This window comes from Periophthalmus magnuspinnatus, chromosome 16 (assembly GCF_009829125.3).
Source record: "Periophthalmus magnuspinnatus isolate fPerMag1 chromosome 16, fPerMag1.2.pri, whole genome shotgun sequence".
Classification (NCBI taxonomy): domain Eukaryota; kingdom Metazoa; phylum Chordata; class Actinopteri; order Gobiiformes; family Gobiidae; genus Periophthalmus; species Periophthalmus magnuspinnatus.
The window spans coordinates 7,840,721-7,858,484 of record NC_047141.1 but is presented as its reverse complement, the minus strand read 5'-3'; the positions used below and the strand labels follow the sequence as shown (position 1 = coordinate 7,858,484).

General features: G+C 41.3%; 1 protein-coding gene across 1 annotated transcript in view; it reads left to right on the top strand.

Annotated features, from left to right (window-relative positions):
* Positions 1-17,764, top strand: part of LOC117384122 (thrombospondin type-1 domain-containing protein 7A) — a 196,040-nt gene that overhangs the window by 169,487 nt on the left and 8,789 nt on the right. The window contains exons 26-27 of the mRNA XM_055227765.1: positions 3,580-3,754; positions 12,285-12,458. Coding sequence (XP_055083740.1) covers positions 3,580-3,754; positions 12,285-12,458 — 349 coding nt within the window. The remainder of the gene's footprint in view (positions 1-3,579; positions 3,755-12,284; positions 12,459-17,764) is intronic.

Sequence of the window (17,764 nt, the reverse complement as noted above, 5' to 3'; positions counted from 1 at the left end):
CATTCAACACGTCTTTTATTGTATGCATAATGTGAGTGGAGTCGCTTCTCCATCACCTATTTTGCCACATCAAATCAATAACATCTGCAGCTTTTTACCATCTAAAAAACACTGCAAAAATCAAAGGTATACTGTCAAAACCAGATTTATAGAGACTTATCCGTGCATTGAAAGGTTTTTATTCTGCACGTTTGTCCTTTAATGTTAATGATTATTTATGTTTTGATTTATTGTATTATGATTTCATTGTCTTTTTTATTCCGTAAAGCACTTTGATTTACCTTTTTTCTACAAATTGTGCTGTACAAATAAACTTGCCTTGCCTTGTTTTGATGAAGATACACTCCTTCGTCTGCTTGTCCGGACACAATTTTTCATTTTGCGTTTTGTCTTTATTTACTTTGTGGATTCTCGCTTACCATGGCTGTGTCCTTGAGCAAAACACTGACTTTGTGCGTCCAGAAAGTGCTCCAATGGCGATGTATTATTATTATTATTATTATCAAAGTTTGTCCACCAACTCAACATCTATCTATAGGAGCTATTTTGGTTTAATGGGATTTGCTTGAACTCTGCCAAACGTGTCCATTCATTCATCATTCATTATTATTCACTTTGCTACTTATCTGATTGTCCACTCCCCAGTGATTACCGAGCGCGTGATGGAATCTGCCCTGACACGCGCACTCAGCCACTTCTCTAAATCAATAAAATTACGTTGATCTTAAAATTAAATCTTTTTCCCTGCAGCGAAAATCAAATTGTAATGAGTAGATGAAGCGATGGGCTTTCTGTGTGATGACTTTGAAATAATCAGTTTGTAGTTGTATATTTTTTACAGTATTGGAATGGTACTTTGAAGTCAAGATGAAGTTATAATGGATTGAGGATTTATTGATGAAGTTAAGATGTATTCTATAACATTTTCTTTACTCTTTTCCCGCCAGACTGAACTCGGCTGTAAAAGGACCTGTATTTAGCTTTATTCTACCCCAGAGTTTGCACAGGGAGCTGCAACAGTACATAATGTAGGCAAACCTGGATACACGTGTATTTTTAAAAGCATCAATTTACACCAGAGGGATCAGCGCTGCGCCTGCAACACTCACATTCAAGCATCAGACTGTTTTGTATTGCCTATCTATTCATTGTTGATCCCTTGAGTTATAGTTTAAAACTATGTGAAATTTGACAAGAGGGAAGATGCTTTTCAGAGCAATAACAGGTCATTACTTCGTCGCTCGCATAAAGCCAGGGCAAGGCAAGTTTATTTGTATAGAACAAGTCATATGCAAATGTCGTAACATCTGGAGGATCAAAGATACAGACTTGGAGTAAATGTTTAACAGAGTCTATTACAAACAAGACAATGTGAATGCTGGTTGGAGGAGCTGATAGTATGGACCTGGGTCGAAGGCTGAAATATATGAACTGGTCGTAGGAAGCTGGGTCGGACGCTGACGTGTTTGAAGTAGTCGTAGGAAACTGGGTCAGAGGCAAATGTGTTCGAACCGGTCATAGGAAGCTGGGTTGGAGGCTGACATATTCAAAGTGGTCGTACGAAGCTGGGTCGGACACTAATGTGTTAGAAATAGTAGTAGGTAGCTGGATTGTGGGCTGACATATTCGAAGTGGTCATAGGAAGCCGAGTCGGAGGTTGGCATGTTCAAACCGTCATAGGAAGCTGGGTCGGAGGCTGTTGCGTTCAAATTGGTCGTAGGAAGCTGGGTCGGAGGCTGTTGCGTTCGAACCGGTCGTAGGAAGCTGGGTCGGAGGCTGATATATTTGAACTGGTCGTAGGAAGCTGAGTCGGAGGTTGACGTGTTCAAACCGTCGTAGGGAGCTGGGTCTGAGGCTGAGGTACAAGGTTGGTCCAAGAAATGGGATCTGGTGAAAACGCAGAAAAAACGACAGAGTACTATGACCATAATCACGAAGACAGACTGAGCCATGTGGAACTGTATCGCGGAGGATAGACTGATGATCTGGCGATGTGTGTAGGATTCTTGGTCCCTTTGTACTCGAGGTGCAGGTTTGGTTGCTCATGGGCTGCAGGTGTGTAGTGGGTGGTGCCAGAGTCTCCGTCCAGCTTCAGGCAAAAACATAGAAGGGAGGGGGAAGACGGCACAGAAAACACAATAAAAAACAAATCCTGACAACAAAGTAATTCAAACTGCTGTACAGAATAAGAAAGACATTAAAATCACAATACAACTAATGAAAACATAAATAATCATCATAAACTGACATTAAAAGATAAGAGTGCAGAATAAAAACCTTTCCGTCATATGCACAGCTAAAATGATCCGTTCTGAGCCTGGATTTAAATATTTTCAAAGTAGAGACCTGTCTCACATCTTCGACAAGACTACTTACCATCTAAGTTTTGTTGTCTGCACGCCATGCGCCTTTTCTTTTCTTAAGTTGTCCTTGTAAAATTGATGTCTGACGTCGTAAAGTGTTTTATATTTATCCCCGCGGCTATAAACTTTCCGTAGTCCATCACGAGTCGTTCCCCGAGGTCCTGGATGCGACGCGACTGTAGTGTTTTTAGAGACATTTTGAAAGGGCATCGGAAGTTTATTTTGACACCACAAGCCTTTTTCCTGTCTTTCCCCTGTTAAAAGCCTGGGGATGCTCCAGTGATGCTGAAAAAATTGGAACTCTAACCTAATTTGAGTGATGTGTAGCTTAATTACGCCCATATGACATTGCTGGTGTAGATTGTAAGACGGGTTAATATTAAAAACGATTCCTGTGCGTACGCTGTGCTGCTACTGGTTTGGTGTAAATTGGGGGTGACAGTATTTTAAAAAAGGTACTGCAATCACAACTGAGCCTTAACCTGCAGATACAGACACACACAAGTATTTCTCATTCTCAGTTTATGGACAGGTCTCATGTGAAAGCTCAGAACCTCCAAAATTCACTCACTGAGCTGCACAGGCTGCACTAGCACTGATTCATGATTGGCTGCAGGTCCTGGAGTTTAGGTAGTGACCATTCAGATCAGAGAGAGGCATTTTAGACTTGATACTCTATAAGAAAGATTTTTATACCCAATTGATCATTTTAAAAGCTCTTTTTTAAACAATAGTGTAATAGTATGTGGTCATTTCACCATGTGGTCTTACACTCGCTCTGATGAAACTGTTAAGGAAAGGTAAGATTTTTTTCCTTCGATGTCAATGTCAGATTTTTGATACTTTTGACAATCCTACTGCCAACTCAAATCAGAGACTCATGTGAGGCTCATTCTGCTTTCTGATTGGATAATCATCTTGAGAACCAAAACACAAAATTATAACATAAACAACTTGTGCATTATGTTCAATGTTTTTGTAATTAAGACTAAATCAGCATCATAATTGTTATCAGTAAAAGCTGTATTTGATTTGAACATGTTTACGTCATATCTGGGGACACAGGTCATGTTTATGGAGTTTCAAATCAAAATCTTGCATGTAGTTCCCTGTGACCACTCTGACCTCTCCTCTGGTCCCTCTGACCTCTCACCTCTCTTCTCTTCCCTCTGACCTCTCCTCTGATCCTTCTGACCTCTCCTCTGGTCCTTTACAGAACGTGGTATGTGGTGACGGGCTGCGCTTCCGCAACCTCACCTGTTGGGTGTCGGACGGCTCTGTGGAGGACCCTGGGGCGCAGGTGGAGGAGGAGCTTTGCAGTGGGCTCGACCTGGAGGTGGACGGGGACAAGAAGATCAGCCTGAAGGAGTCCTGTACACTGCCCTGCCCAGGTAAAGCACACATCATAGTTGCCAAGTCTGCTTTTTTTTTGGGGGGGGGGTTTCCTGCAAAGTGGCACTTTCATGGCCTTAAAGGTTCTATATGATGCACAACTGACTTTTGTGAACTTTAAGCCATGTTACAATGTTGTTACGTTACATTAGCAACATACCCAATTGTATTTTGTTTCATAGATATTATTACACACATATTATTAGTGTTTACATCTCCAAATCTCATAGTAGTGAAGGTGTATGGAGTTTAAAAACACAGTGGAGCACCTCCTGTATTTGAGAGAAGAATGCTTTGTGTGAATGAAACAAAACACAGCTCCAGGTATAACATAGGACAGAAAATATTGTAATATGGGCTCTTTAAAGAGGTGATTTTCACACTCACATTGGCTCTACGGGCTCATTTTAACTGATGTGTTCATGGCCTTTTATAATCTGATGTTGTAGGTAAATAACTGAATAATTCCATGGGTGACTTATCAGCCACTCCCTCCTGCATCCTGTTCAAATCCGAAAGAGTCTGGTCAGACCATAAAGGACGTCAAACCTCTGTCCTAACTTGGGACAGTCCAATCACAGCTGTCCCTCAAATGTGAAACACATCTCTCAAAAAGTCTCATATCATTCAGAACAAAATCTATAACTTCATTTACCTGACATAAATAAGAGTTTGGTGCTTCGATTGTTGAGTCTGTAGAAATTCAAGCTATTTCTGATGGTGTGTTGTTCTTTCCAGTCTAGTGCAGTCCAGTCTGGCAATGCTTCCATTGTAGGGAGTATTGTACCTCTGATGATGTAGACTAAATAGTTATCTTGGTCTTAATGAAGACTTTTATTTCACCAACTCTTGAACTCTGTGCATGTTGTTCTCGGGCTCCTCGGGGCCCCTCAGTGCTGCACAGTGGACTGGAGCAGAGATGGGGGCAGGTCTTTACTCTGTCTGTCAGAGGCGGACTGCAGCGGAGCAGCATGATGTGGAATCAGCCCGTCACTCCTCTGGGTTTTTGGGTTTTTTTTACTTGTAAATGCCATGTTTGTTTTGACATAAAAGGTCCATGCTTTTCTCTCTCCGCCTGTCAGTCACGTTTTCAAATCGGAGAGAGAGGATATGGTTCCAGACCCACAGTAATGTAAAAGTGTGTGGTTTGGGTAGACAGGTAAAGTGACTCAAAATCCACAAATATTGAAAAGCTCTTAAAAGTCAATTCTACAGTGTTCCTTTAACTATATGTGTGTGTGCGCGTGTGTGTGTGTGTGTGTGTGTGTGCCTGCGGGGGGGGGGGTGTGCGTGTGTGTGCGTGTGTGCATGGGTATGGGGGTGTGCTTGCATGTGTGTGTGTCTTTCCCCTCATTTCTATTGTATAGCACCTGCCCCTGTAGCAGGTAGATGTTATTTGAAGTAAGTAAAAAGGGGAAAAAAATCAAGATTAATATATGTATTAAATTGCATTTCTTTCATACAATAGCCAACACCAAACACTATTTGTTTTACCAAAACAATAAGTGTGATTAAAAGCACAGTTTCACATGAGAGAGAATCAATAGTATATATTTGTGCAGAGACGAGGAGGAGCTGCAGTGAGGCCTGATCAGACTAATGTGGTCTGCATTGATCCAGAGGCAGATACAAGAGTGTGGCTCATTGTGTTACTGACAAAGGTGTTTCCACACACACTGTGCAACACGCTCGTCAATGTTAAAGGGATTGTGGGCAGAGGTGGGTAGTACTCAGTTACGTTTACTTGAGTAACTTTTTAAAGAAATTATACTTTTTAAAGTACGTTTCTAGCAGCATACGTTTACTCCTATTTGAGCAATATTTTTATTAAAGTATCATTCTTGAGTAAAAGTTGTGGTTCCTCTTCCCACTGTGAGTACGTCTATAAGTGACTTGAGCTTTATGTTGATTTGAACATTTGTGTTTTTGGACCGTTCAATCAGACATGATTTAGTTTGTCTCAGATTTGTGTCTGTTCTTTGAAAATAGCTGATTTTGTGCAGTACTTAATGTTTTGTCCGTCCACTTAGATTAACTTCAAATAAAAAATCAGATGTTACACATTTACTCAACTAACTAGTAGTTTCCTAAGTACTACTTACTTGAGTAATTTCTTGAACCAATACTTTGTACTTTCACATGAGTAATATTACTTACATTACCTTTACTTTAGTACAATCTTTGAATACTCTATCCCACTTTGATTATAGGAGATTCTAAAAAAGCAGTGGTATGATAATGATAAACTGACTTTTACTGTCTTTAAACTAAAATGCGTTATAAGATATTCAGACAGCACACTGGACTTATTTTGACCTCAAGAGCTGCTTATACAATATATCTGTACTGGGACAAGACACATTTTGCTCAAATACATGGGAAAAAATCAGGTACAAGGCTTTTAAAGCAACCCACGAAGGGTCTACATGAAGCGGTCTAAACATGGTGATGCTGGCACCGTTTTGCAAAGTGGTGTAAAGATCAAGAACACAATGTCAGCGTGCAATGAGACTGTACAAACAATAAGCTACTGTGGGGATGTTTAGGAGATGGACAAAAGAGGCATGTGAGATTGAGAGGTGGATGTAACCAATCACAGTGTAGCGAGAGCTCTCAGAAGAACCACATGGTTTTATCGTCCTCTTATGGGCGATATAAAGATAGTGGGGTCTGTGTTACATGAACTGTGCCAAAATCTAAAAATTAATGATCTAACTTCCATAAATCCTGTATTTTTTGTCCTGACAGAAGCACCGGGACCAGCAGCAGCCTGTGTGTGTGTGTGTGTGTGTGTGCGCGCGTATGTGTGTGTGTGTCTGCGTATGTGTGTGTGCTCAGGTGATTTATAACGTGAGGAGTTTTAAGCAAAGTCAAAGAGGAGAAATATTACGCTAACACATCTGGATTTATGAACTCTCATCCACCGTACTTCATTACTGTCACACTCTATTCACTCCTGTCTCTTTCTCCTCTTTTCTCTCTCTTTCTTCCCTCTCTCCTCTCTCCCTGTCCCTCTCTCTCCTTCTCTCTCTCTGTTTTCCCCACTCTCTCTCCCTCTTTCCTCTACCTCTCGCTGTACTTGCTCTCTCTCTCCTTCTCTCTATGGCTTTTCCCCTCTCTCTCTCTTTCCCCCCTCTCTCATCTCTGTCTAGCTCTCTCTTCCTCCTTCTTTCTCTGTCTTTCCCTCTTTCATACCCTCGCTTTCCTCTCTCACCTTGGTCATATGGTAAATGGTAAATTTTTTTCCACCTTCTAGGCTCTCTCCCTTCTTCACATCAAAGAACCACTCACCCCCTCACCCCATTCACACACACATTCACACACACATTCACACACACATTCACACACACATTCACACACACATTCATACACACATTCACACACACATTCATACACACATTCACACACATTCACACACACAGTCATACACCAGTGTACACAGACACTGGGGACGAGGTGGGTTAAGTGTCTTGCCCAAGGACACAACAACAGAATTAATTCCTTCTCTCTGTTTTCCTCACTCTTTCATCTCTCTTCTCTCTCACAATATACTCTCTCTCTTTCCCTTTCTCTCTCTGTTCCTCTTACTCCCCCCTCACTCCATGTCTCTCCCTCCTTCTCTCTCCCTCCCTCTTTCTTCTCTCTCTCTTCCCCACCATCTCTCTCTGTCTTACCATCTCCATCCCACTTTCTCCTCTTTCTTCTCTCTCCCCTCAACTCCATCTCTCTGTCTTTCTCTCTCCCTCCCACTTTCCCCCTCTTTCTTCTCTCTCCACTCCCCTCCATCTCGCCCTGTTTTCCCCTCTCTCCCTCTTCCCTTCTCTCTTTATCATCCCTCTCTATTGCCCCCTCCTGCAATCCCTGTCTCTCCTCTCTCTTTCCTGCCTCTCTATGCCTTCTCTCTCCCCCTCTGATCCCTCTCAATCCCCTCTCTCTTTCTCTCTTTTTCTTCTTTCTCCTCCCATCTCTCAGTCTCACCCTCTCCCGCCCTCTTTCTCCCTCTTTCTACTCTCTCCTCTCCTCCATCTCTCAGTCTCACCCTCTCCCGCCCTCTTTCTCCCTCTTTCTACTCTCTCTCCTCTCCTCTATCTCTCTGTCTTCCCCTCTCCCTCCCTCTTTCCTCACCCCTTCCCTCTTTATCCTCCGTCTCTCTCTCTCCCCCCTCCATCGCTCTCTGTCTCTCCTCGATCCTCCTTCTCTCTCCCCTTCTGTCCCTGTCTATCCCTCCTATCTTTCTCCCTGTTTCTCTCTCTCCTCCCTTCCATCTCTCTCTGTCTTACCCTCTCCCTCTCTCCTCTTTCTTCTCTCTCGCTCCTCCATCTCTCTCTGTCTTCCCCCTCTCTCCCTCTTTCCTCCCCCCTGTCTCTCTATCCTCCCCTCTCTATCACCCCCTCCTTGGCTCTCTGTCTCTCCTCTCTTCCCTGCCTCTCTATCCCCCTTCTCACACCCCCTCTGTCTCTCTTTCTCCCTCTTTCCTCTCTCTTTCCTCTCTTTTTCTGGGGTTAAAGTGTAAATGATGTGGTGTGTGTCTCTGTGCTCCCTTGAGGCTGTGAGGTTGTTGAGTGCAGTATTTGAGCGCACAAAGAGCTTTCTCTCTCTCTCTCTCTCTTTCTCTCGCTGCTGTGTTTGGGAGAGATCTGACCATCGAGTTGCGCTGAAGCTTCTCAAACGTGTCCGTCATGATCATAAATGAACTTCGTGCTGTAGCGTACTGTAAGACTTGTACAAAATGAACGCAGTATGAGGAGGCTGATATAACTTTTGAGAGCTTTTACCCTTGTTATAGATGTTTCCCCTCACAGTTTATTCACCTAGAGTTGTATTTGGAGTGATTTGTTTCAGCAATCCCTTAATCACTTATTTTCAAGATGGCATATTATTGTCTGATTTTCGATACTTTTGACAACCTTAATCGAATTGGAAGCTGGACATAAGCCCGGTTTAGACACTATATTCCCAAATGGCGTAATCACAGAGGGTTTAAACAGGACAGAGTGTGGAGGATAAGGGAGCGTGTTCACAGGGACTGAACTCAAGGCAGACTACGGCAGACATTTTGGATCTGTATGTGGATTTGCGCAGGATGCTGGCTTTCATATAGTGCCACATGGACTCTGCCCGGTCTCCTGCTGGTAATGAGCTGTGCGGTCGGCTGCAGCCAAGCCCTCAGCCTCCCACACAGACTGGAAGCATCACAAGCATCCAGAGCGTCAGAGATAGTCAGGCTTGTGTTTACGCTACGCTGAGAGAAGGCTGTGGCATTACTTCATTTAAGAGGATAAGCAGATTATTGTTGAGTGCTCCTCAAACTTTTCACACCAATTACCATCTAAGAAAATATCTGGATTTCAAAGTACGGTCAGAGCTAAACCAGGTTGATGTGTGGGGTTCAGAGGGATGACAAATCATCACCGATGCCAGGGAAGTTTACTATTCAAAACAAAATCTATTGAACGATCAAAAGTCCTCAAATTGTTGCATGTAACAGGAACTTGAACCCCATGAAATTTTAGGACAAAACCAGGGACTATATTGTCATGGCAGTTCTGAATCTTGACTGACAAACATTATTATTATCATTGTTGTTGCTGTTGTTGTTATATTCATTCACGTATTTAAAAAGGGACCATGTACAATTAGAACATAAACGTGATGTCATTTGATGCATCGTACCAGAGTTGTACCAGAGAAAAACTAAAATTACCACACCCCTCCACACAGAAACACACACATGTATACACACAGAGACACACACATTTATACATACAGAGACGCACAAATGTATACACACAGAAACACACACATTTATACATACAGAGACACACATATGTATACATAAAGAAACACACACATGTATACACACAGAAACACACACATGTATACACACAGACGCACACATGTATACATACCGAGACACACATTTATACATACAGAGACGCACACATTTATACACACACAGACACACATTTATACACATAGACATACATATTTAGACACACAGACACACACATTTATACATAGACACACACATTTAGACACACAGAGACACACACACATTTATACACATAGACACACACATTTTTACACACAGAGACACACACACATTTATACACATACACACACATGTATACACACACAGACACACCCCTTCATGCCCACAGACACACACATTCATACACACAGAGCCAGCGTTGGAGCATAGAACCTAAAGTTGAATCCTTAGAGTTTTTGGGTGGATGTGTTTTTAGTTAAACGTTAAACCCTTTGATTGTGACACATGACTTTATGGAGTCCAGCCGCATGTTCCACCGTGTAGAGGCCTTCACTGAAAAAGAACATTATTCAAAGGTGGAGTGACGGAGAGGTGTTACACAGTCCTGCAGAGAGGATATTCTTGTGGATTTCATGTGGAGTTTGTAGCTCGATAGCTCGCAAAGTCCTTTAAACAGTCAGGAACCAAGACATTTAGAAACTTGAAAGCCAGAAACATTGGAAAACATTGCAATTTTCAAGACTCGAAAGATGATATTTTGTCCAGATGTTACACTGATGGCGCATTAGAGGCTTTTTTTTATCAAACATCTTTAAGGCTTATTTACACACTGACTCTAAAGGTCTAATAATTATAAAACTATCTCTAAATTAAACAAAGGATGGATGTTGTGTTATTTCTTTCACCAGTCAAGTAGCTTAAAATATGTGATTGTATTTGCTCCTTTAGAAAGCTACAGTACTTAATGCTGTGTGTGTCATGGGAGAATAAAGATAGTACTTGAGTTGACATATCCACTTCTATTCCCTGTCCATGAGTCATGTGTGGTCTGTCCAGAGGAGCGTGGTCTATCACCTGTTCACCCGTTCTCCCTGTCCTCCAGTCACACGCTGGTTTCGCACTATTTGTCCAGCTCCTCCGGTTTCCCCCTGTTCCGTTTGTGAGCATTACCTGTGCACCATTTCTCCCTGTCCTCCGGTTTCCCTCTCAGTATTGTTAAAGAGTTTTGTGTACACCATTTTTCTCCTCTACAGTCTTGTGTTCACCTCTCTCTCTTTATCCAGGGGAATGTTACCCGTTCACCATTTTGCCTTGTACTCCAGTGAAATACAGTCTCCGTTTTGGTGTCCAGGGAATTTCTACCTGAGTTCAGCATTTAGTTTGTCCTTCAGTTATGTTTTTCTCCCTCTCTCTTATCAAGCGAGTGCTACCTTTGCTCCATTTCTCGTTGTCATCATGATTTCTTAATGTATTATTGAAGAATGCTACCAGTTCACCATTTTACCTTGTACTCCTGTGACCCTCAAATGTCCTTTTATTCACTCTCTTATATCACAGGAGAAGGTCACGCACCTTTTCTTCTTGCATTGCAGTTACATGTTTTTGTTGTTTAGTAGAGCAGTGCCTGGTCACCGTTTTGCCTTTTGCTCCAGTCACAAATGTATTAAACTTTGCTCTGAACAAACTTCCTGATCCACTCGGCAACTGCTAAACAAAACCGCACAATCCCAAAAAGATCCCCGGCCTTTGCACAGTCGGCCGTTTCTTTTTAAGACGGCGGAATCTGCTTCCACAAAGTCTGAAACTGTCTGTAGAACTTAATCTTCAACTTCAAACTTGAGAAAACGCATTATTATTATTAACGGTTGAGATAGACCGAGTCCAAATATCAGGACAAATCGGGACAATATTTGGACTTTTTAGCGTATCTGCTATTGGCCTGGTTTGTTTTGGTTGATCTGTTGCCTAAAAAAATACACACAAAGCTTTATATTAACACTTTAGTGCGAAGAGATACCTGCACAAAACATGACTACACAGCTCTCTTTTAGGTTTGTGGTAAAGAAAATGGCTGTGGGTGAATTTGTTGTAAATTTAGCTGATGTAATTTGGGGTAAATAATCAAACTTGGTCATACAAATCAGCCCAAAAATATCGGCAGAGGTTCTAAACAATCGGTATCGACCATAAAAAAACAACAACATATTGATCGATCTCTAATTAACGGTGTCAACATCAGTCAAGTTCAATTATACTTGTAATATTCACTGTAAAATCTAGTGACATAGTTATGTATATGTATGTATAGTATTTGTATTAAGTAAGAACCATGTTTTCCTAAGTATAAGTCGCACCGGAATATAAGTCGCACCAGCCAAAAAATGCATAATAATGAAGATCAATCTATGAAAAAAAGTGCGACTTCTAATTCGGAAAATAATGTAATAAAAAAAAGTAAGTATTTGGAATTGTGACGTTCGTGATTGTATTTTGCTAAGACAATGAGCTAAGTTACTATTGGAAAGGGACTGCAGATGGAAAGTAGCAGTATGTAAAAGTGGTGCAGTTCGTGGTGCAGACTAATGAATTTGTACATGATCCATAACAAATAAAGAATAAACATACATGAACAAGTTATTGTCTCTCCTCCAATGAAGTGTTCTCTTATTATTATTTCATCTCGTTCTCTAGTCAAAGGCGTACCTGTTCACCGTTTTGCCCTGTCCTCCAGTCACATGTTTCTGTGTGTTTTCCAGGGGAGTGTTACCTGATGGAGTGGTCTGACTGGAGTCCATGTATCAGTATCTGTGTGAAGGAGGCGTCGGTGGAGTTTGGCTCGGTCCAGGTTCGGTCCAGAGCGGTCCTGGCCCAAGAACCAGAGAACCTGCAGCAGTGTCCCGACCAGGCCTGGGAGTCGCAGAGCTGCACTGGTGAGGACACTACACACCAAAAGTACAAATGTGAAACACCTCGATCTGGACTTGTGTGGGTTTAGGTTGCTCATTTTGTCTTTGCTTATTGGCCCAAGATGATTTGACTTGATCTTTCTGCTAAAAAGATCAATGATGGGGTATTACACTTCTATGGGCTATAACATACTGTGTTGGTTTGAAAATGCTATATTTCCCAAAGTTCCTGATTTGTCCTCTGCATTTGACCCGTTCTTCAATGCTGCTGGAACACCTCCTCAGGAGCAGGGACCCATCTCTGTGATCTGGTTAGGCTTAGTCAGGACTACCAAGATTGTAGTGTGTGTTAACATATATTAAATTATTTAATAGGTTTGACTTTTGTTTTTGATGTTCTGAGTCCCCTCTCCCTTTGCTCTCCACGCTAAGTCACTCCCCCTTCAGAGCGCTATTAAAACATAATCAGCGAGCATGCAACTACTGCATATCGTATTAGGTTTGTGAAGTTGTAGAGTATTGTTTTGTATCCTGCTTTTGTAAAAAAAATTGTGGGCTGAGCATTGGATAGGATTGTGCCGCTAACACAGGGTATGAATACGGCCCGGGAGAGATCGCTGTATTCCTCAAACATGCCTGGATGACATATAAAACCTCTTCAGGCATGTTTTTGGTGAGGGAACATTATAACATGGTAGAAGGTTTCAAAAAGTCTATTTTGCATAATACCCCCTCTTTAAAAATGAAAGGCACACTATGTAACTTTTCTGGTGGCAGGTCTGATATGGCTATTCCACAGTATGGCATTAAACATGTCTACTCAGCAAAAATAAAAAAAATACTTGGAAAAACATGCATTCTTACTGTGAGCAGCGTCACCTCTTCACAGATCTGGTCTGACTCTCTGGCCCTACTTGTCATAGATGTTTAGTACAAGTAGGTGGCTGACCCAGTGCAGGAGAGGTAACATCTTTAAAACACATTTCTTGCCACACTACCTTATAGTTTATTTTGATTTGGGAAATAATTAAATAATGTAATTTTCTGTTTCTATAAATTGTTAAAAATAGTAATTGTGATAAGTCAAAATGTTTAAATGGGGTTGATTTTTGTAATCAGTTGATCACACTCATCTTTATTTTGAAATGTGCTCTGTGTAGTGTTTCGTGTCCTATGTTGACAATAGTCTGTGCAACTCTTTGCTATATGACACAAACGGGTTGATTCCACATCGTGCAACGAGCCGTTCCCACATATGCTCTGTACAGGGCTGTGCCAGTGCTCCACCACTCTGCCGTTTAAAAGGCATAAGTAACTAGAAGTCTTTTTTCACACTCTTATTAAAGTGTAAAATATTATAAGCTCACAAAGTCAATTGGGAAGAAGTCTTTTTAATGAGTGTGGAGTAATTGAATTAGCCTCCATTACCCAGAACCCTCTGGCTGCTCCTCTCTTCTTCACTGGGGTCAGCTGCAGCCTCTTCAGATTGAACATGGGTTGGTCTTTAAACAGAGAAGGGCCTTTACTGAGGTCAACTACACACCTCCAGAGAGTCTTACACCACTCTTTCCATATGACTCCTCTGACCTACTATCCCTGGGCAGGAGCGTCCTGTTTGCACTTTCTGTCATCTTGTGTTCTCTGCTCAGTCTTCTCTTGGCTCTGGATCCTCAGACTTTTGATCATATAAAGTAAATTATAAAGACTAATACTAGTACTTCCCATGTTTTCAGAGACAGACATACAGCGTGTCCATAATGCCTCTTTACAATTTTAAAATTTAATTACAAAGGCAATTGTTACGATATGTTAATGAGATTTATTCTATTGTGGTTATAAAAGTTTGTAATCACACTGGGCTCAGGATGTTCATGAGTTCCTCAATCAAACATTTCCAGACTGTTGGATTGGAAGGGATGGACCACGTTCAGCAGATCTCACACCTCTGGATTTATTTCTATGGGGCTATGTTAAAGATATTGTGTATCGAAGAAAGATACGGGACATCACTGCACTAAAACAAAAGATAAAAGATGTGATTGTGGCTCTGCTAATGACCAATGGTGTCCGTATAGAGGTGTATTAAATGAGAAAAACTTTGGAAACCACTGAGATACATGAAGAGAGAGATAGAACGTCTGATTAATATATCTTATCAATTGCCTTTTTAAATTGTGAAGACACATTAGAGACTATGAACACTGTGTATATTGTCTGATATTTCCATGAGCTGCTGCTGTGCGGTTTGTGCGTCTATTATAATTATCAATAACGGTTATAAAACTGTAACCTGACTTTCATCTGTAATTACAGGAGGTGCACACAGGATTGCCAAAGATCTTAAATTGTCATATCTCTTCCTGCAACACGGTGTTAAAGTGGCAGTGCGCAGCTGGCATGGGTCTGAGCCTAATAATCCATCTTGCGAGCCACCAATTAAGGCTCGGAGCCGCTAAATGAGGAACCCGGATCTAGAGGACCATTCAGGGGGACAATGCATAAACTACAGTTACTGACCTGTGGGCTGTCAGCTCTGCCCTCTGTCTGATTCTCATTTAGAAGTGAGCAAGGCCAATCATAACGGCGTATTACATCCACGCTCGTCTCAGTGGCACACTCAAACTCCACTTTAAACAGACGACAGGAGCGGTGAGAAAGGAGCCATTCAGGCACAGCGGTGTGGACAGGTGATTGTGTCCTCCAACACTCACACGGACAGAGGGACGAGTGGTCAAGAGCATAATGGATTTTTGGACACCTTCACTTTCATATTTGATGCGTTATAACTTAAAATTATCTAAGTTCTATGCAATTCATCCATTTCAATCCAGGTCTAATCTACACACAAGTATACAAAAGTGTAGATGTTTCGTCGTTCATCCAAGAGGCTTCTTCAGTTCTGACACAGTATCCTAATAGAAGTTAGTTGCTCCATTAGGGGCGTGATCCTGCGTAACGACTCAGGAGACGGTTCATACCTTAGGGCAGTTCAATGACACATATTTATTACGGTAAACTAGAGTGTGTTCAGTGTAAACATTAGGCAGTGATTTACAGATCCTTGTCAGAACTTAAGAAGATGCTTGGATGTTAGCTGACAGAATTTAATTTTGTTTTAGTTTTTTCGTACATGTTAATTTGAGTGTACAGCATGGAGCAAGTAATTAAAAGTTGGTATTTGGGTAACTTTATGAGACAAAGATAACACACCCGCTACTAATGCCCAATCTCTGATCTCTGAAGCTAATCTGGGCTGGACCTGGTTAGGATTTGGATTGGAGATGAGAGCCCCCAATGACACTGCAGCACTGTGGTCTAGTGCATGCTGTCGCTGTGTCCTTAGGCAAGACACTTCTACGCTGGTGTATGAATGAGATCAATCAAACTCTTGTAATATAATGTGTAAGTAGTCCATGCTGTCTGTCTGTTACGGACAGTTGCACATATGCCTTTTGGGCTCTGAAAATGAGGTATTGAGTTATGTGTGAATATTTCTATCATACTTACCTACCGCATTAACAAAAAATGCATAATAATGAAGAAAAAAACATATATAGGTTGCACTGGAGTATAAGTAAATTTATTTTACAAAAGACCAAGAACAGACATTTTATTTTTAAAGGCAAGTTATAATAACGCTGATGTACATTTATATTTATTCGGCTACATGAAGCTTAGACAATGGACTGAATATGTGTCTAGTATGTTAACGTAAGATATTAACTGTTAATCAGATCACTAAAGAATAAAAAACAAGCCAACAAGTTTACTCTGGATCTCACTTCAAATCACTAAATCCATTGATTTTTTCATCCTCGGTGTCACTCGGTGAACAACTCCGCCTGCTCCGGAAGTAGATGAAGCACCACTTCCACATGGCCATACTAATACATGAGCTTAGAGTGCCCTCGTGCAGCTGTCAGTGTGAAAATAAAGAAGATGTGCAATTATATATTTTAATAATTTCACATATAAGTCGCACCTGAGTATAAGTCGCACCCCGGACAAACTATGAAAATAAGTGTGACTTATTGTCTGTAATACTGTAAGCATTAAACCTCATGAAAAACATTCATTTGACACCTTTCACACAAATTGCCACGTTTAACCAATGTCCCTGTGAACACCCGGACCCTCAAACTCCAACTTCCATCTCCCCTTTTGTCCAATGTGAAATCCTTCTGTTCTATATTGGCGTAGTCTTCATAAACGCGATAAAGAGTCCTCGTAGAGCTGAGCGAGATTAGACTAGAGTCATACGAGCCCGCAGCAGATCGCACAGAGGAGCAGGACACTTCTCACTAATCTGCTCTCATTATGGACTCAAACATGCTCCGCTAATGTGAACTGTCAGGGTTCCCACGCACCTCGACAATAAAGACGACGTGATTACGCCATTATGAAAGATCTGCTTACAAAGAAAGCGCTCGATATAAGCGTACAAATATATGGACACACAAAACACATTCATAATTATAATGCATTGGATTTATGTAGCGCTTTTCAAGACATCCAAAGCTCTTTACGGTGTGTTATTCATTCAATCCAATCTGAACCACGCACTCACTCACGCACACCCCACATTCACACTAAGCCATGTGGGGGAAGTGTTTTGCTCAATGACACGACAAAAGTTTCCACTAAAACCACTAACAAACCACTGTGACATTTCATACTCCCAGTCCTGCTTAGCCAACTCAATCTCTGTATATGTCGAAATACAAGAAAGTTTAGCAAATTCCAAGCAAAGCAATAACATCTCTATGGAAGACAAACTGATGACAGTTGTCCCACCAGAAAAGTAACACTGTGTACCTTTAACTGATTTTATTCTGTACTATTCTAATGGAAATCTCCACGAGTCAAGCATCAACTGTGCTACTTGTCTGTGAAAAGGTCATGAACATAAACAGAGACAAAAATAACTAGTTCATTTTAAACAGTTTGCAGTTGTCCAAAGTTATTCCTCACTTTCCTGACTCATTCCGAGCATCCTAACTACTCACGGTGATGAGTTTATAAGTGCTTTTGCCAACCACAATGGAGTTTCGCTGTCACGGTATTCTGCAAAATCGACTTTTCAGAGCTTTTCAGAACATAGTTGTTTTCCCTCACCATTTACTCACGCAGAGTTGTATTTACTCATTTGTGCATGTTTGAGCAATCTTAAATTGTATTTTCAAGACGCCATTTTGCCAATCAACTCCCGCTTTCACCGCCACCGTCATACGCCCACTGCTCTGTACTTACTTCATTCTCCAATTTTATTTTCTTAATCTGTGATATATGTATGTGATACAGCTTTACATAGTCATTTTGGTACAAATAGA